At 42.4% G+C, this 27,688-nt stretch overlaps 1 protein-coding gene across 11 annotated transcripts in view; it reads left to right on the top strand.

The window, feature by feature from the left end:
- Nucleotides 1–27,688, top strand: part of PPP2R2B (protein phosphatase 2 regulatory subunit Bbeta) — a 512,334-nt gene that overhangs the window by 398,960 nt on the left and 85,686 nt on the right. For 10 of the 11 annotated variants that reach the window (XM_045492888.1, XM_045492850.1, XM_045492897.1 and 7 more), the window contains 3 exons: nt 4,645–4,742; nt 7,656–7,821; nt 13,444–13,556. In XM_045492888.1, the coding sequence (XP_045348844.1) occupies nt 4,645–4,742; nt 7,656–7,821; nt 13,444–13,556 (377 nt within the window). The remainder of the gene's footprint in view (nt 1–4,644; nt 4,743–7,655; nt 7,822–13,443; nt 13,557–27,688) is intronic. The other variant, XM_045492878.1, reaches the window with a different exon arrangement.

Raw genomic sequence — 27,688 nt, 5'->3', positions numbered from 1 at the left:
AGTAGCAGTATTTGGGCATATTTTGTTTGGCCATAACCAGACTTCATTTTATCCCCCCATTTTGATAGAAAGTGTACTCCAACACACTATTTCATTTATCAAATTTTACTAGAGAAAACCTTATCTGAGATAATGGAGGCTGACTTTGGGCTATGAACCAAAACTCACGAAGGAGGCCACAGTTTTACATAGACAGAAGGAATAATTTTAATTCCCACTGGGAGCCTGAGACTCCCTATTTATTTAATGAGCCACACAGTCATTGCCAATCTAGCTGCAAGCCCCTATGTAGTGATGACAAAGGGTACGCGTGCTGTCCCCTGCTCCCTCACCATGCAATGCAGGACCCATTGGCAATTAATCACAGCACTTCAGCTTGGAAGTGACCTCCCAGATCCTCTCAGCACAAACTTTCCCACAACCAACTATATTTCACCGCTGTCCTCCACTGCAACATCTGTTTTCCACCTAGCTGAAGGTGTCCTCATCCTCTCTGAAGAAGCAGACAACTCTGCCTAGAGCCGAGCTTATCATCAGGAAGAAAGCCAACTCTTGAGTGGGCAGAACTAGCCAGCTGATATAAGTAAATGACTTTATAGTATTATCTCCCAAATGTTGCTTAGATGAAAGATAAAACATTTAATGGGCTCTGAAGGCTAAATTAAATTACTCTCTCATTTGAATCCCTATGATTGATGCAGAGAGGCCAGTGCTAGTGACCTGGTCGGTAGACCTTGTCCCACTAGAGGATTTGGGTTTAGGTCCTCTCCAGGTCTAAACTGAGCCATCATTTTATCTACAGTCACCCTGCTCTTTGAATTGGGCATCGCCTAATCACTGTGCCCAGCCCAGGCATTGTGTAGACGCCAGCCCAGCATGGTACTGTGAGAGACTAGGGTAGGCACTAGGGGTTCCCTCTATTTCTTCAGCCTAATCACAGGCATAAAATGGCCAAGTCAATTGCTCTTATTCAGGTAAATGGAGACTGTATGTATGAATTTACTTGTCTGGAACCTTTGTAAGAAGCAGAGATTGATTTTAAAAAAGAAAAACTCCGTCTTAGCAGTGCCTCTTGCACTAGAAATGGGGTTACGAGGCCACCATCTTGTGGAAATTAAATCAGCACAAATAAATGTGGAACAGGGCAAACGTCATACCTCCCAGGGTTTCCTTTAAAAAAATCATGTTAACTACATTTGACCTCCATAACTGTTTTTGGCCTCTTGTTTTTTTGTTTTTAGTCAAAAAACATGCACTTTATCCACATCTCTATAGGATAGAGGGGAAATGGTCAAGTTTATAGCTTTATTAGAATGGTGTGATTCAGCTCGGCATTTGATAAAATGAGTTGTTGTATACACATACTGTTTAAAAGATGAAAGCCATGTTGAATTGATGAATTGATTTCTTTTGACCATGATTTCAGATGAAGTTTTTGTTCCAAGTTTGCTAGTTTATTGTCATGCTCAGGAAGAGTTATTTTGTCTTCAGCAGCGTGGGTTTTCTAATTTATCAAGAAATTTCTCCTCTACCACAAGCCTGTTGCAAACAAGAGTATTTGTATCAGAAGTTTCAGTATCTTGAAATTGGAATGTGGAGTGATTCATGAGGTTTGCATCAATTATTAAACAGTCATAGATGAAGATATGCAAAGATGGATGGGGCAGTAAAGTATTCTGGTTACACCTACTGGCTTAGCGATGAGAAATGAGCCAGGAAACATGAAAGTTCAAAACAGGTATTAACCTGAGCTGCAGTAGCCTATGCTCTGAAGGGAGGTAGACAATAGCTAGATATAAACAAGCTAATATACAGACCAACTACCTGGCAGGATTAAAATATAAAGCTAAGGATTTGGCAAGAGGATTGAAGAATTTCAGAATCCTGCCATGTCAATCACCCTTTCTCTCATGAGGTTCTCAAGGGAGGCACAGCACAAATAATTATAACATTTGGAAAACAAATGGGACATGTTTATCAGTTGGGGCTGTGCCTGGATCCCACATAATACAGAGTTGTAGTAACACTGGCTTGGATCATGTGGCTCAGATGTGAGCTTGAGTCTACCTTGTTTTGACCTGTGTACCTCCTAAAGGGAGAATGAATTTTTCACTCCCTTTTTCTCAGGGAGTCTCGGTAAGAAGACAAATGTGTACGTCATCCCTGGGAGGGTGAATTTTGTTTCCTTTGGAGTAACGTTTTCTTTGAATGTGAGGCAGAGGCTGACGTTAGAAAAGGCACTTAACTCTTCCTTCTGATACCCAACTTCACTAAAAGGGAAGGGCCAACTTAAAAGATGAGAACTTACAAGTTCTCAGGGTACCATCTAGAACTCTGGAGTCTCTGTCAACATTGGTGCTGAGAGGAAGAGTGTAGACTGCAGTTAAGCCACTTTTTGGCCCCAAAAGGCACAAGTGTGACTCTGGTAACCTATAGGCTTGGCCTCCCCACCACTCTTTCCTTCTGGGAGGTGTTTACGTCTAAAACACTTTAAGAGCTTTGCCTCATACTAAGGTACCTGATGTAAGTCTCAAGTGAGAAGAAACAGCCACGTCTACTTTAGATTCTGCCCAAGTCAGGAAACTTCGTGAATGACCACATTGCTGACCACTCACTGAAAAGCCAGAAGCAGTAACTAGTGTTAGAAGTGCATCCTAGTGCTCGATTGATTCTCCCAAGGCATTCTGTGCCAACTGCAAACACCAAGCAGCCTTCTTCTCTCCTCTTTATGTGATAGTGCTTTGCTAAGATTCATAAACTCTGACAAAGGAAAGTGGTCCAATAATTCACTTAAGGTGCTGGCTTCCCAGCCTCACTGGGCTTTCTTCTCAATGGGCACTGGCTACAGACCTGGACTACTAAAGATACATCAGGATCTGAATAACCACACAGATTATTTTGTGTTTCCTTAAGGGTAGTATTCACTTGGAGGAGTCTTCCTGAGTGAATGGACTAGATTTCTAGTTGACATCATCAATAAGGAATAGGGTGGCCTTTTCTGAAGACTGTCTAGATCAAAGGTCATAAACTGGTGACTCAAAAAACATAGCCCACAGACAAGATGATTTTTTTAATGTCATGGCTTTGAAAAAAATAGCTGACAATATATGTAATTTAAGAGATTTGTGCATAAAATCTGGATTTATAGCTTCTTATAAAAACATCAAAATACCTAGCTATACATGTTGCTGTTCATGTCTACTACTGGCTTAAGCTGCATAGCCACTTACCCTTAAGAGGGAACCCAAGCTTTCTACTTCACCTACTGTAGTTCACTTCATGATACCTCTTGGCTCTGTAGGGCTTTGAATTTCCTACCCTGGAGTTAGTCATCTATGAGGCCAAAACAGGAAGTCATGATTTGTTCTTTTAAAGGTCCCCTGCTTTAAAGTGACGGTGACTTGAACTTATCCTTTTTACTTCCGCTCCAAGAATGGCCATTAGATGCATGTTCATATATGGAAAGGGACAGTTACATGCAAAGTGGAGAATTTTACACTACTTACCTGAATAAATCAGGCATACAAAGAAAATCCTGAAATGATGATATTAAATTGAGATTTGAGACTTGAATTATTCAGGGGTAATTGCCTTAGTTTTCCACCTCACTGTTTCTCCTTTGCTTTCCTCACATGGACATAATCTTCAGAATGTTCCTCTGTCAAAGGCCATCGTCATAATTCCCCTACCTCTTTTTTTTTTTTTTTTTTTTTTTTAAATCATTTGCACTCTCGGTAGCAATTGTTGGAGCCCTGCAGGGGAATAATTGCAGAGGAATTAACCTCTGACATTTTTCTAAAAATAGCCCTAATAAATCCAATCATAGGTAATTTACCTGTCCATGTTTCTCGGGGGTAACCAGGATTGAAGAAAGACCTGGCAGGCTGGCATTCCCTCAGCAATTATGTGTGATCTGAGTTCCTGGCGCTTGTGTATTTTCTTCGTTTTGAAATACGGAGTACAAATTGCCCTCTGTCCTCTGACCTCCTGACCCTCTTTCTCAGCACCTTGCTGTTGGGGTTGCAATAAGGCCATGCTCTTCCAGAAGAGTGTGTTGGGTTCACCAGGAAGGGGGGAGCATGGGTCAAGGGAGGATACGTGGGGTCCTTTCTGAATTCCTGACTGCTGGTGGCCCAGTGATGTCTTCAGGCTCCCTGCCTTCATTTTCCATGTCTGAGCTTCAGTGAAGTGCCCCAAGGCCAGCTTCATCACAGTCTTCAGCCACCACTGAAACCTGTTTGGGGAGGTTCTTCCTTGTAGAAGAGAGGGGAATGCAAAAGGGCCCTGGGTGGGTTAACAGTCTATGGTTGGTAGAAATTGTCCAAAAAAAAAAAATGTCATTTCCAGGAGCCATTATTAAGGAAATGCATTTTCTCTTGCCCCAAACAAAAAGGTCTGTTTGTGCTTTTCCCTTTTGTTCTCTCCAGATGTTCCAAGAGACCACACTGCAGTGGTCTCCTAGAAAATTTACTTTCTCAAATGCCACTTCTAGTGGCACTTAAAATACAGAACATAAAATCCTTGTAAATTCCACTGCAGAGACAAAGCCCTGAGCCCTTAAATGCACAGAAAAGTATATCTATTATCTATCGTTTCAAAGTAAGTGTGCAGTTACTTTAATTGCCTTTGTCTTCTCCTTTTCAGCTGACATTATCTCTACGGTAGAATTCAACCACACGGGAGAATTACTAGCGACAGGGGACAAGGGGGGTCGGGTTGTAATATTTCAACGAGAGCAGGAGGTAAGTGGCAGTGAATGCAAAATGCCCATTTTCTTCTCTTTTTAAAGGAGGCCTCCTACTGTTCCTTAATCCTCATGTGTCGCCCTTAACCTTGCTGCTTTGCTAGCAAACTAAAAACTGCCAAAAAGTCATTAACATCAACAGTTCCACATTCAGGCTCATAAAAGCACCTGATAATAGAGCCTTTCCTGGGCATGGCCTAATGTTTCCAAACCTGGGTGTTGCACATTCAAAACGACCTCACTTCCCATCTGACCTGCAAAATTCCATGGGTGCTTGTTGAACAGAGAACTCTTTTTTGAGTGGGATTTATCCCCCAGCCATTGAAATTAATTCTCCTAATTTCAGGTGCTCCTGCCCAGTATGTAGGAGGGGGGAAAAAATCCAGCTCTTTGCCAGTAGATGTAAAAAGGACACCGTGGGTCCGTAGAGAAGACAGTGATAGCTCACCCTACCAAAGGGAGTGAAATCCCACAAAATGACATCTGAGCAATGCACGTGGCGTATGTTTTTCTATAGGTGATGCAGAGGTCCCTGGAGCTCAGTGCTGCATGCATTCTGAGCAGGAGCTCGAACTTGGAGTGCATTGAATCTCAAAAATCCCATTTCCTCCTGAGACTTGAACTCCAGTAGGAATTGTTTCTCTTTTTCATATAATTGAGTTTTTTGGTGTCCGCTTCTGTTTTGCCAGAATGAAATTATGTCCCAATCTGATTTCCTGGGTCTCCCCTGGCATGGTCCTGGAGCTTCCAGCAGGCTGGTGCCTGTTCTAGGACCTCTCCCATCTGTTCCCGCCTCAGAGAATCACCAGCACAGAGTAGGGGGGAGGCCCAGTGCGGGAGGAAGGTTCCACAAGAGACTTCCCTAGCAATTTAAACCTCCTCTGTGCCTCAAAGCCATTTATGTTACACCTCCCCCACCCAAAAAAAAAAGGAAAGCCTCATTTAGAGGTGATATATTTGGTAATTGCACATTATTTGCAATTAATTTCTATAAGGGCATCATAATCCCTCAGGGTTCTGTATAAATTCAAGTGTTCAGCATTAAATCAGGCACCCAGCCTATTCCATTGGCCCTGGAAACAACGAAAATGTGGTTGGCAAGTGGAAACTAATAGCTCTTCGTGACCTGGAATTTTTCCTGCTTTTCCAGAACTGCCTAGTGCTAATTGGTCTGGCACATGATACACACACTTGACAGTCTGATTTGGATGGTAGCAAATCAACACTCTTATAAATTTATTGTTAAGGTGGACTGGCTGTCTCTGTAGTAAGCAGGATATCAGCATTTAAAGTCCTTTTAAAACTGATTTTTAAGACCTTCAGTTTAAAAAAAAAAATCCAATTAGGTTCATAGTGATGATAAAGAAGAACCGGAGCAGCCATTTAGCATAAATTACCCAAGGCAGACTGTTGCCAAGAATATTCCGCACCACGATCTCCGTTAGCTATTTATAGGTTTCACCTATTTTAATGGACTGAAACATTTAGGAAGCATGATTCATTGGTAGAATGAAGGGGGACACATTTTCCAAAAGAGAGTGGTTTTGTTCAATAAAAAAATAAATGTCGAGGAGAGAAACATACCGTTCAGTGGCTTTGTGGCGAGGCTTTGGGTTGGGATGAACGCTAAGCCTGAGAAACAAAGCCAGGTGACAACAGGCCCGCTGCACGCCCCCCCCCCCCCACCCCCCGGCCCCGACCTCTGTGCATGACTTCTCACAAGTCACGCTCCTGGCAAATTTGCTCGTAGGAACCTCAGTGCCCCGCAAATACATCGAACACGGCATCAGCACCATCACCCATCAGATGGAGTAAGTGGAGATTTTGGTTTGAATGGTCAATATCCATCCAGAAATATAATTTTTTTAATGGAGTCTTAATCCTCAGAGTCAGACTCTTACAACACATGTTCAATAAGGCCTGAATTTGAATTTGCGAGCGTGGTTTTCCAAAGCCTGAATCTGGAAGCTCCTGGTAATAAGGTCCTAAAACCCCTGAAATAAAACCTGTCTTTTCTTTTTCCCCTTCTTCTCTTTCTTTAACACCCTCTTTTTCCTCCTCTCCACACTTCTTCTGCCCCAACCCCTTCTGCAGATTCTCTTCTCTAATTTTCGTTACCGCATTCTTTACCTAGTTCCTCCTGTTTGCACTGTGCATAATCGGGAGGGGTGAAAGCTGCAAATAGAGCCTGATAAATTTCCTAGCGGTTCATGTGGCATCTCTGCACTCAAGTCTGTTTTGTCAATTACACGAGGGGGGAAAAAAAGGGGTGGGGGAGATCTGATGCCCAGATCTGCTGTGTATAAGCTGTGTGACCCGGAGAGGTCATTTTACTACCTCTGAACTTTTTCTGTCGATTTCCCCACCCTCCCTACTTCTCAGAGACTCTGTGAGGTTCTGGTGAGATTTTAAATGGCCAGCAACACGTGCAGATGCCATGGTTTTATAGTCTTTGTGAGGGACTGATGTATGTCACTGTGGACATCAGTGTGGGATAGATCAGTCCTGAGCGTGTCCAAGACATCCATTAAGATGTAGAAAAAAAATATTAGAATATCTATTTATATGTATTTTTGAATTGTGTCCTATTTTAATATCAATTTTTACGTATATGTTATGTATACCATATATTAGTACCGAAGTTCATGTATATAATTTATAAATGTACGTATATAGGAGGTGCCAATATTCACCAATAGGGGTTCATGATCAAATGCTGTGGAAGTCACTCAGCTAAGGTAAACTTGTTGCCATGGGTCTGCCCTCATTCTACAGTGACATGACCGGCCCATCCCTCCCCATGTCTTTGCCCAGAAAAAGAAGCAATTGGCAAATTTGCAGTTGGCTTATGTGATTTCATCTTTTGTGTGTGTTGTGTGTGTGTGTGTCTGTTCTTTTTCCCTTCCTACAGAGTAAAAATCAGGTTCATCGTAGGGGTGAATACAATGTTTACAGCACATTCCAGAGCCATGAACCCGAGTTCGATTACCTGAAGAGTTTAGAAATAGAAGAAAAAATCAATAAAATAAGATGGCTCCCTCAGCAGAACGCAGCCTACTTCCTTCTGTCTACTAATGGTACGTGGAGGTGACTTTGCTTGTTTGGTATTTGCAGAGATGCAGTCAGCAAACCACATATTTCAATCTTTCCTGGGCTCAGTTTTTCTTTTTACCTTGTAAGCTTTTTGAACAACATAGAAACAATATTTGCAAGGTGCCTACCAGAGTGCCTGGCATAGAGTAAGCCCTCAGTACATAGCAGGTATTCTTTTTAAAAACAACAAATTTATAACCGAATTAGGTGAGACCCATGATCTCCAGTTTTTGGTTAGTACAGATTAGTTTTAGGTCTGTTTAGAATCTGACTTCCTTTCTTAAGATTCACTAAGTGTTTTCCTGGGAACACATTTCAGAAAACTCAACCTGCCATCCCTATGCGTTTGGCATACTGATTAGAAATTATTAATCCCTGAATATATGTGGGGTTTATAAAGGAGATGTTTGTGTCTTCTTACACCATCAAATTCTTGGTCAAGAAGAAGAGGGGTGGACCCTTCCAAAGTATAGACCAAGAAGTGGCTTCTTTCTCTTTCTTCCCCCATTCTCTTCTTATATCATTTATTATTTTAGGGGCAGTTGATATCAGTAGGTCAGAGAGAAAGGACGTGGGGGTTGAATAGAGAGACAAATTTCATGTGAATTTGGTAAACCTTTATACAGTGAAATTACCTGCCCTAAAGGCTCATAATACCCTTCTGAAAGAAGCCATCCACGCTCAGAACAATTCAGAATAAAATCATATGGTAAAGGGATCTAATTGAATAGCATAAAAATTAAGAGGATTAGTGTATAAAAATTGAAAACCCCCTACCAAGCAAATAAGCTGGGAAGTGATTCATTTCATCTGTGTGAGTCTGTCTACAAGGGCTATACGTGTAAATGTAAATCAGGAAGCAAGGGGTTTGCTTTTTGTCTATCCCCAACACTTACAGGGTAATGCTCATAGGTATATAATATGATCAAACATATATTAACATTTTTAAAGACTGAAAGGAAACACACAGAAAGCTTTATCATGATTAATTTTGGATTGTGCATTTTGAGTGTCTTGTAAATTTGTTCCTTGTATCCTTTTAACGCACGTGAACCAAAAATCCTTTGGTTATAAACCCAGTGTAGAAATTTAAAACATGGCACTTCTGAAACAGCCAGTGTAGGCTTATTCAAGGATAGCTTATCTCAGATTCTAAGTCATTTAATTTTTTCTCAGAACTGTATGTATTGTTGGGTTTACTTTTTTCAACTCTGATTTCTTGAAAGTCAGACCACATGAATACTTTTTCGTCTTCCTCTTCTTCTTTCTACTCCTCCTTCTCCTTCTCCTCCTCCTTGTTTTGTTTTGCTGTTGAAATTTTACTCAAAGACTCTGCATACCCAACACTTGAGAATAAAAGAGACTTCTGATGATTTTGACTTAATTATTTCAGGCAGAGGAAAAGTGTCTGATTATCTTCTATGGCTAGCTTACTTGATATTATGAAACTGACCCTATTGATTATTACTATAAAATTCAAAGACTTATTAACTGCTTTGTTGGGGGGGATGGGAAGGAAATCGTTGATATGCAATGAAGATTAATTATATAGCATAATGTTCTGTTAATTGAGTTTTTAAATAGTTTTTTGATTAACAAGGATATTATCTTCCCATTTGGGATGCTATTTCATATGCCAACAGCATCTCAAAATGATTCTTAGAAGAAAAATTCCCATGTTCTTTCACAATTTTCTTTTTTATACTAATATTGAGGTTGAGAATTCCCCTCAAGCCAAATAGGTTAACATGCAAAAATTAATGAAAGACAATTGGAATTACTGTACAAAAGAGAAAATGAAGATAGATGATAAGATTGTGTTTAAAAGCTGCCACAAGTAATGATAAACTACTCAGAGAGCCAGCCAGAAAAAAGAAAAGTCATTACTCACAGTAACAGCCACATGTTCCTTCGACTTTTTTATCCACAAAGCTTCGAGATACTGAGTCAAGAAAAATTGTGTGATAATAAAGTCGAGAATGACTCCAGGCAACCCAGCCATAGGGAATTGGATTGAATTCAGCATCAATTATCTTTTTAAAAAAATTGTACTTATCTCATTATAGTTGGGTACAGTTTTACATTCTACAAGCATATTTTGTCAACTTTACCATTTTTAATGAAAAGTAAAACCAACGCTCAATTTTCAATCTAGACTTTGAAAATATTTGCCTGGTGAAAATACCTTGCTTTATCTAGCTTTCTACTTCTGTTTTAATACTTATGATGAGAGGGAAAGGTATAATTGATTTGTTTTTGCATGCTATGAAAGAAGTATGTGCTCATTGTAAAAAAAGAAAATTTTTTTAGAAAATACTGAGAAGCAAAATGAAGATACTAAAGTGTTTACACCAAGAGAGAACTGCTATTAATGTCTTTTAACGATAAAAAGCAGAGATGTGGATAAGTGGATAAATCTTTTTGCTTCTTAATGAAAATGTGATTATTCTATAAGCTGTTCTGAAACAAGATTTTTTTCCTTAATAATGTAACACTTAACCACAGAAATATCTTCCTAGTTGTTAAATGTTCTTCTAAAATACCACTGCATTTTCAACGACTGCATGGCATTTCCTTGTATCATTTTTCTAATTTACTGATAAACCTCCCAATAGTAGAACTTTAATTGTTAACAAATTCTTACTATTATAAATTATATTTTTATAAGAATATATGTTAATATGGGTAGATATGGTTAGGAAAAGGAATATTATAAACTATGCATAGCATGTTACATATATGAAAAGGTTGTATAATTACACATCAAATGTAACAAAAGGATGTGCACAAAATTTCCCTAATAGTTATCTTTGTCTAGTGGAATTGAGGGAGATTTTATTTTATTTTTTTACTTTTCAGCTTATTTTCATTTTTTGCAATTATATTTACCATGTATATATTTTCATGTATAATGAAAGAAGGATAAAATGAGAGAATACAAAACCAGTACATGCAGTCTTACAATAGGTTCGTACCCATCCCCCAAAAATCCATAGAAAAAAATACTGCAAATATCTGTGCAAAACAGATATTGTCCCTGACTGGAGGAGGTATAGTTGATTCTTGCTTTCTGTGTTTTACCTATGATTTCTCCGTGTAGCAATGTGTCATTCGTAATAAGAAAAATAGAAGAATTGCCTTGCAAACGGGACGGGATATATTCCAAAGCCAAGCAGTAGAAAGTATTTGGTGTTAAAAGTCACTGGTCTGTGTTGTTCTGAGTCACAGCTGACCAGTCACTAATCAAGTGACTGTATAAATACGGCCTCTGTTTCAGTTTCTGACCCTAACATGCAGTGCAGTATTATAGCAGGATATCCAGAGAAGGGAGGCCCAGAGGAACTTTGGCATACAGATAGGACGATCTGAATTCAACTCAGTATCTAGGAAAGGCTTCCGTGCCTTCCGTCCCAGTACAAGCCAGAGGGGGCACACAGTTCAGAGCACACCAATCTTACACTTGGCCGCCATGCCACGTGTGCCAGTAGACGTGACCAGCCTGAGTCCTCCCCAGAGAACAGGAGACAGGGGCACTTACCTGTTAAAGTAGCCAAATTGTTGCTGAAAGCCTACCTCAGGATGAGATGCATGTCAAACCTCTGAGGACGAGGCCTTTGGTGGGGAGACATGGGGAGGTGAGATGAGGGGGCAAAGGAGAAAGGGAACCCTGGGACAGGCTGGGTGAGGTGTGGCTCTTCTTCCAACAGTATTATGGAAGAAACGGTGTGCTGACATCATCACGGGATGAAGCTAATGCTGTCAGAGCAACAGGTTGTCATCAAAGAACAGTTGGCCACTTTGCGAATTCGAGTAACAGCTGCTATTTGTCAACCATTATTAGACACCCCAACCCTACATTAAACCCTGGGTTTCATTCAGTGCTTCTAAGAGCCCCATGAGGAAGACACTGTTTCTCCAAATCACAATTTAAGAAACTAAGGCATAGAGAAGTTAAGTGTCTTTATTTGTAAGGTTGAAATATTTGAGACATACTTAGACTAAAAAGTCGTTTGCTCTTCATCTGAAGTTCAGATTTAATTAGGCATTCTGTACTCTTTTTCCTGAAAAAACTATTGCGCCCATTTGTTTCTCACTGAAGAGATACTGGGCACCTACTACGCAGGAATCCTGGTCCTTGGCCACGCGGCTGGCTGGAGTTGGGGTGAGGCCCAAGCTTGTCTGGTTCCAAAGCCAACCCTGTGCAGGCAGAGGAAGATACAGAGAAGGCTTTTGAGTCCCTGCCCTGCACAAAAAAAGCTAGAGCAAGCACAAATAATGAATGCAGGACCTGTTCAGGAAAGCCTGCAAAAGGCACGTGACCCACACATACGTTCGGTTTGGCCCAAACACATCTTCTTAGGAAACAGATCGAAAGGCTGCAGATGGAGCTCACCATCTCCTGCCTTCCAAGCCCTCAGCCCCTCTCACTCATTCCCCTGGCCCGCCTCACCCCTGTAGACATTGGAGATCTTGCCCTGTTTTATTGCAGTGGAGAATTACAGGTATCAGCAAGTACTGTAAAGTGCTGGAACAGAACACAGTTGCAAAAGGTCGTTTCCAGCTGGGGACTCCAAGCCTGGAGACTGCAGTGGGAGAGGAGCATCTTGATGAATGATCCTACCATTTTCTATCTCTGAGTATTGCTAGCAAGATGCACTGTGTAGATATGGGGTTCATTCTTTCACCCAACTAATATTTGTTGAACATCTTCTGTGTCCCAGGCACTGTTACAAGTGCTGGATGTGTAGTGATGAACAAGACAGAATCCCTGCCTCCAGGGATTTTATGTTCTAGTGAGGGAGGCATAACAAATATGTCGTCAGATAGCGAAACGTTCTAGGAGGAAACATAAAGCAGGGGGAGCAGCATGAGAATAGTGGGGACATTTTGATGCAGGTTGATTCAGAAAGGCCCCTCTGAGCGTGGGACACAAATAGAGCCAAGTGAAGGAACAAGTCACGTGACGAGGAGGTAGAAGGCTTCCTGGCTAAAGGCACAGCTCGTGGGAAGCCTAAGGCTGGAGTGGGGATAATGTGAACAGGGAGCTATAAAGAAGCCATATGGCTGGAGCGCAGGGTGACTGGGGCTCACAGGGTAAGACCAGAAAGGATGAGGAACTCCAGGCGTGGCTCATGGAGGGCCTTTCAGGTCATGGTAAGGAAGTGCTTGGTGGGATGGGACTGAAATGGGAATATCTACCTCTCAGCGTTATTGTGAATATTAAATACATTTTCCATAGCAAATGCTGATAACATAGTTACATAGCTAATTCTGTATATGTAGCTGCTCTGATTCAGTGTTCAATAAATATTTTTACTGAATGAACCAAAATAACGTGTAAGCTCTAAATTTCATAGGCCATTGTCAGGAAAACCATTGGTCTCAGCACAGTGTATACTTTTGATTTGAAACATGAGCTCTGCCTTCCGATGACGTGAGATTTATGCTCGGAACCCTTGATATGAACCAGCTTCTGTAGCATTTCCTTCCATCCTTACCTCCACCTCTCCCTGCTCCCCAACCCCCGCCCCCACCATCCACATAGAAGACTCCTTTTCAAGCTCATTTTTACTGTAATTTTGATTTGCTCTGGTTGCCCTCCACAGATAAAACTGTGAAGCTGTGGAAAGTCAGCGAGCGTGATAAGAGGCCAGAAGGTTACAACCTGAAAGATGAGGAGGGCCGGCTCCGGGATCCTGCCACCATCACAACCTTGCGGGTGAGCCCAGCGGCAGCTTTGGCCACTGCCTTTCACTTCTCTTGGCCACCAGGCTCAGGGGAAGGGTTCCTGGGTTCAGCCGCATGTGGGTTGCTGCTAGAGGTTGGTTGCAACTATAACGTGTGAGTAAAGGAGGTGAAGTGGGAGCTCGACCTGTCTGAGTGTCTGGTGGCAGATGGGGCGGGGGGGGCAAGACAGGGGCCAGGCTCTGATGACTACAGATTCATGCATTTCTTTTAACCCCCTAGGACTCACCCACGTGGCCACTGCCATGCGTTACTATATGCTTAGCCTCTGTGTGCTCATGTTCTCTAAAATGTTTCTGTACTCAAGGCATAGGGGATGGGATGACCCACGTGGCAAGCTGGGGTTTCATGGTTCAGAACGTGAACTTCTGGATCTCATAGGCCTGGGTTTGAATTCTGCCACTCCATAGAATCTCACGTAGTCACCTAACCCTTTTGAACTTGAGTCATGCAATTTGTTTTTAGTTTCTCTGTCTGTGAAACAGTGAACCTCATACTTACTAAACTTTAAACGGTGAACCTCATACTTCACTAAAAATGTGCCCTCCTTCCATGGCTGGTAGTCAGTATATGATCTCTGCTATCAGTCTGAGTAGCTCCCTTTCTGCCCTCCAGAAAGTCACAGTCTGGTAAGGAAAGGATTTGGAGGTCTCCTATAAAAATGCTTATGACAGTAAATAGAGTAATTTAAATGCAGTAAGTGTCTAAGAGTTACAGTTTGATCAAAGGGTGAAGAAATTATATTTGGTTCTAGAGATCAGAAAAGGTCTCATAGGAAAGTGGTATTAAAAATGGATTTCTGGGGACACCTGAGTGGCCCAGGCAGTTAAGCATCTGACTCTTCATTTTGGCCCAGGTTATGATTGCACAGTTTGTGGTATTGAGCCCCATGTCAGGCTCTGCGCTGACAGTGTGGAACCTGCTTGGGATTCTCTCTCTCTTCTCTGTCTCCCTTCCTCTGCTCATGCTTGCTCTCTCTTTCAAAATAAATAAATAAACCTAAAAACAAATTTTTTTAAAAAAGTGGATGTCTCAAGGCACCTGGGTGGCTCAGTCGATTAAGCGTCCAAATCTTGATTTCAGCTCAGGTCATGATTTCTCAATTTGTGGGATCCAGCCTCCTGTCAGGCTCTGTGCTATTAGCTTGGGATTCTCTCTCTTCCTCTCTCTCTGCCCATCCCCTGCTTTTGCACTCGCTGTCTCTCTCTCTCTCTCTCTCTCTCTCTCTCCCTCTCTCTCTCTCTCTTGCTCTTCTTTCAAAAATAAATAGGGGTGCCTTGGTGGCTTAGTTAGTTGACCGTCTGATTTCGGCTTAGGTCATGATCTCACTGTTCATGAGTTCAAGCCCTGCGTCAGGCTCTGGGCTGACAGCTCAGAGCCTGGAGCCTGCTTCAGATTCTGTGTCTCCCTCTCTCTCTGACCCTCCGCCGCTCATGCTGTCTCTCTCTCTGTCTCAAAAATAAATAAACATTACAAAATTTTTTTTTAATAAAAATTTTTAAGAAATGTATTTCTCAGAGCAAACTTTTAAGGGAAGGCTCTCTAAATACAAGGTAAAGTGGTTCAGGGCTTGGTGGTGAGTTTGGTTTTAGATGTGCATACTGTGAATGGTACAGCATTCCCAGATCCACATCTTGAGACCAGCCCTAGCCCCAAGGGACTTTCAAACCTTTCAAATATGTGTTTTCAGATACCAGCTGCCCTACTAAAGACCAAAAACTGAGATCAGAGAGACAGTTCAGTACATGTAGGGAAAAGAGGTTGTCACCATAAGTTGAGAAGCATATATGGGAACTGAAGGATCAGCATGTGCCTGGTTACCTTGCTTGTTTATTTGTTCATTAATTCATTAATTCATTTTTTCCTCTCTTTATTCAGTGGGTACTTTTTGAGCACAAGCTCAGTGCTGGCCACAGTGCTAGGCTATCATGTGTTTACCCAGTATTTGTGGTTACCTAGTTTTTCTTTGAGCTTCTTCTGAGCAAACAAGCATTGGCTTCTCAGCTTCGTCTCATCTACCTGCTTCCTCAGCCTGAAGAATGGCCATGCAAGTCCTCTGTATCAGAGTGGGCTGATGGTCTAAATGCTCAGAGGTTTTGCAGACCTGAGGGTTGAGTAGTGAAGAGTAGGGACATTGAGTCAGTCTGCCCTGGATTAGAAGTTTGGCTCTATTGCTTTCCAGCCAGGGACGTTGGTCATATGAACCAAACTCTTTATGCCTCCAAAGTCCCATGTGTATTACAAGGATTCACTGCCTCCCAGGAGTTTTGCAAGGATCCCATGCTCTATTGTGCATGATGAAATGTTAGCCGGTGCAATGTCACTCACACATAACACTCGATAATGTTAGTTCCCTGCTGGCCGTTTAATATTATCTTCATCATTATCATTATCATGGCTGTTACTACTCCCTACTGACAGGAAAAAATGTATATTCTTGTCCTTTTCATATACTTTTTATACTGTGGTATTCATTCCACACACTCTTCACTGACGTCTAATAAGTGGCACACAGTCTGCTGCCTATCCAAAGGGAGTAAGACCATCTGTAGCCCCTTGGAACTTTGCAATCCTGTAGGGAACACAGATGGCTTAGGTGCCACTGGGGGGTTCACGACATGAACTTCTGCCCACATCTCACCTTGTCCTTGTTTTCTCTGTGAATGGACTTTCTCAGATGCCATCTGTAGTTCCCACAATGAATTCCTGTTGGCTGTGGCATCCTATGGGACTTCATACATCTGTGGTTAGCTACTCAGAGATGTTGTCCCCATGATGAAGAGAAGGCCTATGTGCATGTTTCCTTTAGAGCAGAGATTCTCCCTAAGGTGAGACAGTGATGTTACGAAGTAGATTTTGTACATACCAGACATGGAAGGAAGCCTTGAGGTGTGGCTGGAAGTTTGAAAACCCCAGTTCTGATTCTTGCTTTCTTCTTAACCAGTTGTGTGACCCTGGGCCAGTGAATCACATTTCTTCTCTCCATGCTAGTTTCTAAGCTGCCACACAGAGGACTGCATAGTCCGTGCTTTTGTATCCATGGTCCTAGTTACTTATTCAGATCCCTGGGCCCCAGCCCAAGTGATTCCCTTTAGCAAATTGAGTGATCTTGAGGAATGGACATCTTTAATACAAGCCCCTGTAGTTAAGACAGTAGGTCTGTGATCACTGGATTCTATCATCTTTTAAGGTTCCCCTGAGCTATCATTTTTTATGAGCCTCTGCTACTTTTTAATCATTTCAATAGTTATTGTACCAACCTGAGAGACACATTTGCTATAATATTGTAATTACCCATATTCGATTTCACCCCATCTACTTTCCTAGGCTTTCAAATATACTGTGTTTCGGTGTAATCATCCACCCTGCAGCATTCTTGGATGAAAACACTGAAAGGGCCAGCCTCCTTTGCTTTTTTGATCCCAGTAGTAGAAGAAAAAAAAACCCAAGCAACTCTGAAGACCTGGGATTCAGAACAGTGACTCCAAACAGAAAATGAGCTGACGTGATATTAATCAGCCTGTATTTTACTAACATGCTCCTCTCTCAAAATTTGCATTGCCAGCATTTGTAGCTTTTCCCCCCTTCCCTGTCTAATGATTACCTCTCGCTCACTTTCATAGTTTCCAGTTCTATGTGGATCTTGAGAGTGAGAACGTTTAATAATACCCGACAGCTAATTAATCCTCATTGAGTAATGAACCTGATCTGTTTCAGTGCTAGGAGGCTCAGCTTTTCAAAGCAAGAATGTGGCTATTTTTTTTTCCCTTTTTTCATGGAAGATAGCTTTTTCAATCCAGTCACTCATTACCCAAAGAGACTATGAGAAGCACTTCAGTGAAAACCATATCTCCTGCTCAGTATCATAACATTGAAAGCAATAATCATAATGATAATTTAATAATAACACCTTATAGCTATAAAATGCCATTTATATCACAAAGTGTTTTGTTTTGTTTTTTTACCTAATCCCTTGATTCATCTTCAGAACAGTCAGTGAGAAAGGATAAGTATTTGGCCGGTGAAAATGCTGGCATCGAGTATTTATTGAGCATTTATTATATTCCATGCATCATACTGCACACTCTTTCTGCACTAGCTACCACATGACGTATGGTTCTCCATTAAATACTCATTGTACAGATGAAGCTCAGAGAGGTTAAGTAATATGCCTAAGATCATGCAGGGCTAAGAATCAAATCTTGACCTACTTTGCTCTTGGACCTGAGCCCTTAAACCTGGTGCAGACTCAGAGAAGTGACTTGTCCATTGTCTGCCAACTGGTTATTCCAGAGCTGGGACTAAAAATCTTACACTCGGACACAGACATTTGAGGATTTGAAATGTTTTTTCTTAATTAGTGCCATTATTATTCTAGGATAGTGTCTGTCTGTCTCCTTCTCCCTTTCCACCTACTCCTCTTTCTTTCTTACCCACACGTTCATACACAGTGAGTTTCCAGATCTCTGACGTCAGCGTGCAGAAGCAATGACCCTGAGGTCTTCTGCAGTTCTACTTAGCATGATTCTTCCTGCCCTTCTTTCCCAGCCTCCCAATACCCAGAGGTAAGAAACCCTCAGAGCCCCTTTCTAGGCAACAGAAACTCATAGTTCAAGTAACTTCATCAGCCTGAGATGGGAGCTGAGTGGTGAGAAATCACACTTAGCATATTTCTCCCTGCAGGATGAGCCTGGAGTTATTATTCACCTCATTATGGTTGGCTTCCAGTGTCCTGGAAACCTAGGCCAGATTGGAATTTGCTTTTTAACTAGTTATAAATAGAGATTTCAGAAGGTGTGATCTACCAAGCTGTGACTTGCCGTAACCTCTCCCAAAAATAAAGGGAATGTAATGAATTCCTGTTTTTTAATGGATTTTATCTAAATATTCCTTACAGCTAATGTTAATAATAATAATAGCCATGTTTATTACATGCTTACTCTATGCCAGGTGCTGCGTTTCACATCTCTGTACCAAGTAGTTCTAACAGTAACTCTGCCAGGGACATTCTGTTATTCTCTCTGGACCATCCAGAGCCTTCCTCCCTCAGAGAAGTTCCCCTAGAATACCAGAGGGAACATTGCACACTCACATCTTCCCATTCACTCTCGGTGGCTTTACCCTCCCCCTCTTTTGTTAGCTTGTATCCTTACCTGAGGAACCGTTTGTCCATTTTCTGCTGCCCCTCCACCTCCACTCAAATGTAGGCTCCAAGAGAAAAGAACCACGTTGTGTTTTCTCCCGCAGCTCCAACACCTAGAAGAGTGTGTGGCACATGGTCGGCCATGTATTTGTTAATTGAATGCATCACACGAAGTGGAAACGGAGTCTTCGAGTAGACAAGGATTTCTCCCAAGATCTCATGGCTAGAAAATGCCAGGACTGGGATTCAAACCTAGTCTATCTGACTCCCAAGTTTTCATGATGATTTCTTATAGCCTCTGTCTTCTAAGAAAATACTAATTCATGATTGTAGGGCAGGGCACTTGCATTATTTGTGTTTCTCAGAATTCTTGGGCAAAGCTTTCTTTTTTTTTTTTTTTTTTTTTTTTTACCGTTTATTTATTTTTGAGACAGAGAGAGACAGAGCATGAACGGGGGAGGGGCAGAGAGAGAGGGAGACACAGAATCGGAAACAGCCTCCAGGCTCTGAGCCATCAGCCCAGAGCCTGACGCGGGGCTCGAACTCACGGACCGCGAGATCGTGACCTGGCTGAAGTCGGACGCTTAACCGACTGAGCCACCCAGGCGCCCCAAAGGGGTAAAGCTTTCTTAATGTATGAGCTTGACTTTGGTAGGGAGGAAGGAACATGGGTGAGGGTCACAAAGGCTTTTCTGCCACAGGGTGGGCACACAATGGATGCACTGTTTTTTAGAAAGATTAAAGACAGAAAGATTAAATGACATCCTGTTTTATGCACGTACCTTTTGCTGGTGACTTCTTCTGTCTTCCTCTCAGCCTCAGGACACACACCTGTGACTTCCTAGGCTAATGTTTTTCCACATAGAATGATCCTGATGTTTGCAAATCTCATCAGTGGCTATGTGCATATCCCCCTACCCACAGTCTAAAACCATGGCCAGTCAGCAAGAGTGTTTGCTAGCTCTGATTCTGAAAGGGTCTTCTCAGGGATTGTGGCTAACAGGTCATGGGGTTAGTAAGGCTGACTACACAGAATAGCTGTTTTCCCAGAAATGATTCTTTCTGTGAAACAACTAGTTTCACTACCTGATCTGTTTTCTAAAGAACTGATTAAATAGACCAGTGGTTTAAGTGTACTGATAGCCACTACATTTGTTCAGCCTCCCCTAGTGACAGGCTCCGGGCTGAGCTGTGTAATATATGTTTTACAATTCTTTCTTCATCACAATCCTATGCCTTAGGCATCATGCCCATTTTACAGATGTGTAAACAGAGGCTCAAGGAGGTAAGTACTGGCTTAAGGCCCCACAGATAATTAGTGGCAAAGCCAAGAATGGAGTGCAGGTCTTTCTGACCCCAGAGGTCTTACCAGTTACCATTACACGGGACTATTTATTATGTGGTCCATTATCCCAACAACAATAAGGGTGATAACATCTGACACGTAGAACTTTTAATGTATTTGCATCCTATTTACTGAGTGCCCACTGTGTGTCAAGCACCGTGCTAAGTACGTACTACCAAGTAGATCTCACAAAGATAAGCGAAACACACTCCCTTCCCTCGAGAGAAAGGAGGGGACCCATGTAAGTGGGTGCAACATGAAATTAATTGAAGCAGTAGTTATTAAACTGCAGAGTGCTTCAAGGGCACCTGGTATGCTCTGTAGCACACAGTCCTTAGCTTTATCACTAGGGATTCTGGTTTAGGAAGTCTGAATGGTACCAACTGATGTCTTTGATGAGACCCCTCCTGGAAAACCCCCAGGTGGTTCTGATGCATGAGATGCCTGGGCCACCCTTTGAGAAACACTGGGTAGGATAAATGTCCTAAGAAGAGCACAGAAATGTGCCATGTTGGGGAAAGAACAGAAGGGAAGAGGTGCAGGATTGGGATGGAGTTTCCAGGATGCATCTTGAAGGATAGATGTTCTTTCAAGCTGGGGATCTCATTTGATGCTCCCCAGGATCCTGGATGGCAAGAAGGACATGAATAGATACATTTCTCTTTCTAGTGGTATGGATGTAATTCTCCCCGTTATCAAAGGGGGAAACTGAGGCTCGAGAAGCAGACAATTTGTGTTTTGTGCAGACACAACCCCAGGTTTTCTTGCTGCTTCTGTGATGCCCACATGGTGATGCTCACTCCAGGAGGATGGGTGAGCCCAGGCCACTTTTAGGGCAAGTTACAGGATGAGTCGCGATCGGCCATCACTGCCCAGGTTTTAATTTTGGTTTTATGCTTTGATAGCCAAGGCCTCTTAGGACACAGATACAGCCTCCCCCTGCCCATTTTTAATTTTTCGAGACTTCATTTTGTGATTTATTGCTGCTCTGGGGACTTAATATCCAATCCTTTTACAGTTTCATCTCCCCTTTCCTTATATTTGTTGCAAATAACAATGAAGAGTTTAGCTACTGCAGTGAAAATCAATCAAGCCTGTTCCATATTCACAGGCCTGCAATGGCCCCCGGATGGCCCCCTGGATCAGATTAACTGTGTGAATGTGTCACTCTGGTGGGGGTCATTTCTCAGCCTTGCCTCCATCCCTCCCCCTCCTGCCTCCGCGGGTGGATATTGAGATTTCCCATTGATTGACTGCCCTGAAAGCAAATGCTGGCATGTGATGTGTGTAACTCAGCGGGACACACATAGTCTGTGTTTATGAAAATAAATAATAATTTCTGTTATCATTATTGATTGCCATCATTATCTGATTGTATCTGTGTGTGTCATGGGGTTTCATTTATGGGATCAGAAAGCACTCCACAGGAGCCTCAGGCACTACCCTCCTGACAAGCCTCTGTGTTTTGACACGTTTCGCCTCTTGGGGGTGAGGGTTGTGGATGCCCCTCTCTTGTTCTTTGGCTAATGTTTGGTGAGACAGTGTTAGTTGTGTGCAGTGTTAGGCGAAGGAACCAATTCCATTGGAATGGGAATAAGGGCAGCAAACATTGATTGAGCATTTGCTGTGTTGCAGGGACACTTTACCTGTATTGGCTGACTTAATCTTCGAGTTACACCTATCATGTAGCTACTGAAACAAACCTCATCTTAGAGATGTGGGACCTGAAGTCAGAGAGGTTAAGCAATGTGCCTGAGGCCACACAGTTGGTAGCTGGTAGTGTTTGGACTTGAATTCATGTTTTTACTATCCTTCCACTTGCATTAAAGTAGAGTATCTGGTATACTCATCTGACTCTTCATTGTAAACCAAACTCTGAGTAACCAGTAACTCTAGAGAACAACCTGTCAAGGAATCTGTAGAAGCTGCTGGTGCCTTGGGCACAGGTGAGTTTTCCATTTTGCTTTGGGAGAAGGTGGAGCAGGAAAGATACATGGAACTAGGTCACGGTTTACCAAACAGGGATGATCATCAGACTCTGGGAACGTCTTCAGTTGTCCCCAGATCACTGACTCTGAACATGCAGGAGCAAAGCCAGGGGATCTTCTCCCCTCTCAGCTGTATCTCAGGCAGTCCCAAAGACCACCTGGGTTCGAGGGCCATTGGCATGATGACCTCAAAGGTCCGCTCCAAGGTCAAGGTTCTCTGGTTTCATTTTCTTTGTCTTCTTTGTCTTCTTCTCTCTTCCTCACCTGAAGGTTCTATACAGGATAATCTGAGGGTAATCTTTACTATCAAAACAAGGTTGGCACTACACTAAGTTTCCATAAAGCGATTTGTGATTTGATTTGGAGTAAGCTTCTGCACGTCAGTGAGGTTGTGTGTGAGTGGTTCTGCCCTTTAAAACTCAAGTTCTTGGGGCACCTGGGTGACTCAGTCAGTTGAGCGTCCAACTCTTGATTTCACCTCAGGTCATGATCTTGCTATTTGTGAATTCAAGCCCTGTGGTGGGCGCCACACTGACAGTGCAGAGCCTGCTTGGGATTCTCTCTCTCCCTGTCTCTCTGCCCCTCCCCTACTCACTCTCTCTGTCTCTCTCTCAAAATAAACTAAAAAAAAAAAATAATAATTGTAAAACTCAAGTTATTTTCCCATCCTACTCCTTGTGGAATCAGGGGGCAGCCTATCTGATGGCCAGGGTACTCTAAAACTTAACACTATTGAGACATTAATTAAACACATACTGTGTGCCAGACTTTCCACTGGGCACATTATAAACACCATCTCATTACAGCCTGACAGCAGCCCTGTGGGGTGGGTGGTGCCGTTATTCCCATTTTACAGATAAGGAGATTTAATTCAGAGAGCTGAAGTGACTGGCCCAGAGGCTATAGCTGCTAAGAGGCAGAGTCGCATTTTTAACCAGATTTACACTGACTCCAGAGTCTGTGATTTTAACACTATACTGCAGTGTCTGCAGGAAAGGGCTAGGGCTCTGACCACCTGTCAGCCATCATCTGTAAAATGGAAGTCACTATACATTCTTCCTATAAAGGTCATGCTAATAAAATAGAGTAACAGGCTGACAGTGTGTAGCTTGATGCCTTGTGAACAGTACATGGTCATCATTATTACCTTTCTCCTCTCCCCTCCCTTCTTGTCTGTCACCTGGACACCAAGAGCTTCAGGAAAGTCTCATGAATATAATTGTAAATGTTCAAAGCAATGTTACGGCTGAGACCAGTAATCCATTGTGCTTTATTCTGAACGTGTGTTTATACTGACTCTCCAAAGCTGCCTCAGATTCAGAGTGTATTCACTGACAATAAATATCTTCTTTCATCTGAAAGCTACCTTTGTTCTGCTGCATTTACAGTGTCCTAATCAGATTCAACATAAATGCAAATATAAGCAGACTCCTATACCTGATTTAAGATCCAGTTCTCTTTGTCTCTCGCTCCCACTCCCTTTGGAAGGCTACCATGGCTTCTGGAATGTGGTAGAAACTAGTAAATGCCACTCCCCATATGTATACTTAATGGCAATAGGAAGCTGAGAAGTCCACTAGCATGAGAAAAAGAAAAGAATCACATTAGTGAAGAAAATCGCAGTGTTCGATGGCCTCTGATAGAGTTTATCTTGAGATTGCCTGGTCATGAGGCAGGACAGTATTCTAGACTCTGAGCCATTCTCTTCCTGACTCTGGTCATTAGCTCATCGGAATTTCAGAGATGTGGTAAGGCTAGCCAGGCGAGGCAGGCTGCTGGACTTTTTTAAGCTCTGCAAGCAAGGATCTCTCCACTCTGTCAAACCTAATTCACACTGATCCAGGTGGGTTTTTCTCAAAAGAGAAATTATCAGTATTATTTTCCTGGTCTTTTCCTTTAAAGGGCTCTCTGTATGTTATTACAGTAAATGGAAAATCCCAGCACAACTGGATGATTCCAAGAGAAAAGTACCTCCATTTTCTGAATTATTCAGGTGGAGTTCTCTGAATTTTCAGTGTGATGGGAAAGACATTGTCCCTGGACCAGGTCCTGGCTCACTGTTGCTAGAGGGAGAGGTGTGAGTGCCAATCCCTAAAGCGACATGTGGGCGTGTGTGGGCGTGCAGTGCTTGTGGCACAATGCCAAGCAGGGCATTGCTCAAGAAACCTTAGAATGTCAGCAAAGCCTAGAACTGATTTGTAGTTGTTTTTTGGTTAGACTTACTTAGCCAGAGATCAGAAATATATGCCTAGATCCCTTTTGCTACCAGCTTATGCAAAGAACTAATTTGAAATCACAAAAATTCTAGGGCATCTGCTCATGATGCATAAGATTTTGTAGAAGATAATTAACACAAATGGGTTTGGAATCAAGTTCAATAGAAGATACAGTCCCTTTGATCCTAGTATGTTGTAAGCCAGGCTTTGCCTGGTACATAAAGGTAAGCATTTTGCGTTGCTGTCCTGACCTGAGAAAAAGATTTTAAATATTTCCCCAGAGGTTAATGTACAGAAAGATACTTTGGGGGTTGGGTACATAAGAAACTGGTTGGAGGAAAACCTAAGGGTACTTGCATGTTAAAAGAGATGGTTATAAACAGAAAAAAATATGTATTTAATTCTTTGGTTTCCATAAAATACTTGAGCCACAAGAAAGGAATTTTCCACCTGAAAGGTGTTAATTTGTATTTACTTACTTAATTTGTTGTGATCAGATGATGAGTTGGGCTCATGTTCTTTACCAAAAAAATGTTAAAGGTAGTGATAAAAACCTATACACATTCATTCTCACAAATGTTTCTTGCTCAAGAATATATGGGGAAACTCTCACTTAAACACATTTAAACAGACGTATTTCAGGGTTTCTCGAGACCTTTAATATACGGATACATGCTGTCAAACTCTAAGAAAGATACATGAGGTATTTTCCACCCAGCTTCATTGACCATGAAAAGTCCTTTGCTCAGTTCATGGGATCCCTTTCTTTATGACATTCTCCTCCACATGTGGTCTTTGGCCCAGAGGCAGTCTATAGATAAGGCACCAGAATATGAATCCTCACATCACCAAGCCACTTCCTAGTTCAGCGGACACTTTAGTTTTCTATAGCCACACCTTGTCAGTGAATGAAGCCGTGCATTGATTTGATTCTGTCTTTAGCTTCTTATGTTATCACAGACGTAACAACAAACAGCTTGTGGATCTGTTATTTCAAATAGCACATCTCTGGACCCCACTTTGGGAAATGCCCTCTGAAAGAATTGGGTCGAGCCAAGGAGAGGTTCACCTGGCAGCATTTTCATTAAGTTCTTACTGCCTTCCACCCATAGAATGTGATGAGGAACGATTCTTAATAGAGGCTCCCTCTTGACTTTCAAGTTCATTAACATTAACTGAGCACTTACTAGTGCCTGATACAGCACCAGGCACTTTGCATGCTTCCCCATTGAATTTTCACCTTAACCCCATGAGCTTAAAACTGTTGTTGCCATTTCAGATGAGGAAACTGCTCCATGTAGAGAAAGCAATTTGTGCACATTTGCTCACTAGCAAGTGGCAGAATCAGAGTGTACCCTGGTCCTCTGACACTAGACTCCCCCACTCTTAACCACCATAGTATCTGGCTTCCCAAAAGCAATGATTTTCAACTGTCTGATGATGGAGGTTTTATCCCATTGTCATAAAGACCTCTTGAGGCAGAAATGCTTAATTAGCCAATCTAGAAACCATCGCTGTTCACACATTTCCTTCTGTGTAGCTTAACATCTGTCAAATCTGCATTTATGAAAAGAAGGTTCCACATATGTAGTCATAGATAGACATGTGTGCCCTCACGGGGATGACGATCAGTGAGAAACTAGGTGGTTATGCACTTTTATGTCAAAGCATAATGGCGGCCACTTCCTGTGTCTATGCTTGGTATTACAGTCAGTCCTGTGGTATATTTCAACTCTGCCTGAGCTCCTTCTCAGCATTTTTTATCTGCCCTGTGATTCCACTTCCTCTCATTATTTCAGGGGTTTAGGGTTCTGCAACTTTGAATTAAATAAGGGCATTGTCTGTTTAATGTCAAAACATCTAGACACAAGGGGTGCAAATTTAAATTATCCCATTTTGGTACCAAAAAGCAGATGTTTAGAAACATCTGAAAGCTTCACTTAAAAAAAAAATAAAATCATTTGCTCTCCAAATTCAAAGAGCATCTGAGAAAAGCATTCTGGGTGAGGTGGGCAGGGGGGGGGAGTGGCAGAGGAACATAAGATTATCAACGAGTGTAGGACTAATAAGGTTAGATATTGAGTCAGAAGTGACAAAGCCATATTTGGTCACCACTGTTCTTTCCCACAGTAAAGTCATCTTTGCACATGAACTCACAGTTGACTGTCACATCAGTCCCGATTAAATATGCCTTTGCCCTAGGTAATGGTCAAATCAACTAAGAACAGACGCCCCACCCAGGTCTCTTATTCATTTTCTCCATAATTCTTCAAGTACTTCTTGAGTCCCTGCTGGAAGCCAGGCACTGCGTTGGATCCTGGACTTGAAGCAGTGAACATGAATGCCCAGTTCCTGCCCTCAAGGATCTTAGTGTCTCTTTTGGTTGGAAAGGGTGTGAATCAAATGCCCCTAATGTGAAACTGACACCAGGTGGGGGCTGCAGAAGAGAGGTGGATGGTACACAGGAGAACAGACCAGAGAATTTGATCCATTTGGAGAGAGCAGAGAATAAGGCCATGAGGTGGGAAGTTGCACAGGTGACCAGGAGATGGAATGAAGGGCAGAGTGCCTGAAAGTCTGAGCACAGGGAGATAGGTGGTACCAGCGAGGTGCAGGTGACAAGGCAGGCAGGTCATGGCCAGACCATTGGGCATCATAGTCCTTCCTTACTAAGGAAGTTGCTCTTTCCTCCCAAGAGTGGTGCAAGCCGTTTCTTCTCTGCAGTGGTCATTTTTGGAAACAGCCCTTCTTTGCTCACATAGCTAAAGGTTCTGCACCCAAGACAGGGTGTACATCATGGTAGAAAAGCTGTCGGCACAAACCAGGAAGTTCCTGGAAGATAGGAAGCGTTTAAGTTGAAGAAGCAAATGGCATCTTGTCAGTGTGGCCATGTTGCCCTCCAGCCCTTTGACTGCCACTGTTTTGATACATGTCAGGGCATGGCCTCCATGGACCTTCTCCAATATGAAGGCGTCCTCCCTCCAAGGTGAATCCTCTTGTGAGTGATTGAATTGTTTGGAGGGTCATAGAACCTGACAGCTCCCTATTACACAAAGGAAAAGATAAGCTTCCGATTAGTCCTGAGGCTGGAGGAAGCCAAGACAGAGTGCACCTGTCAGAACTGCTTACGACATATAAATCATTACCTCAATTTTCCATGCAAGAGTTGGGCCAGAGAGAAAAAAGTGACCGAGGTTGGTTAGCAGTGCAGAACCATTTTAAAAAGCTCTCCTCTGCCTCCAAAGCAGGATTTGCTCTGCTATCCATGCAGAGAGAATGGAGCCCCGTGCCCAGAGGAATGACAGAGACAAATGCCCACCGGCTCCAGGAAGGGGCAATTTGCTTCTCTGGCATTTACCGAGGGCTCTTATCACTCATCTAACAAGATCAGCCTCCACAGCTTTCCCAGACTCC

This window comes from Leopardus geoffroyi, chromosome A1 (assembly GCF_018350155.1).
Source record: "Leopardus geoffroyi isolate Oge1 chromosome A1, O.geoffroyi_Oge1_pat1.0, whole genome shotgun sequence".
Lineage (NCBI taxonomy): Eukaryota > Metazoa > Chordata > Mammalia > Carnivora > Felidae > Leopardus > Leopardus geoffroyi.
This window is presented reverse-complemented; position numbering and strand designations above follow the sequence as displayed.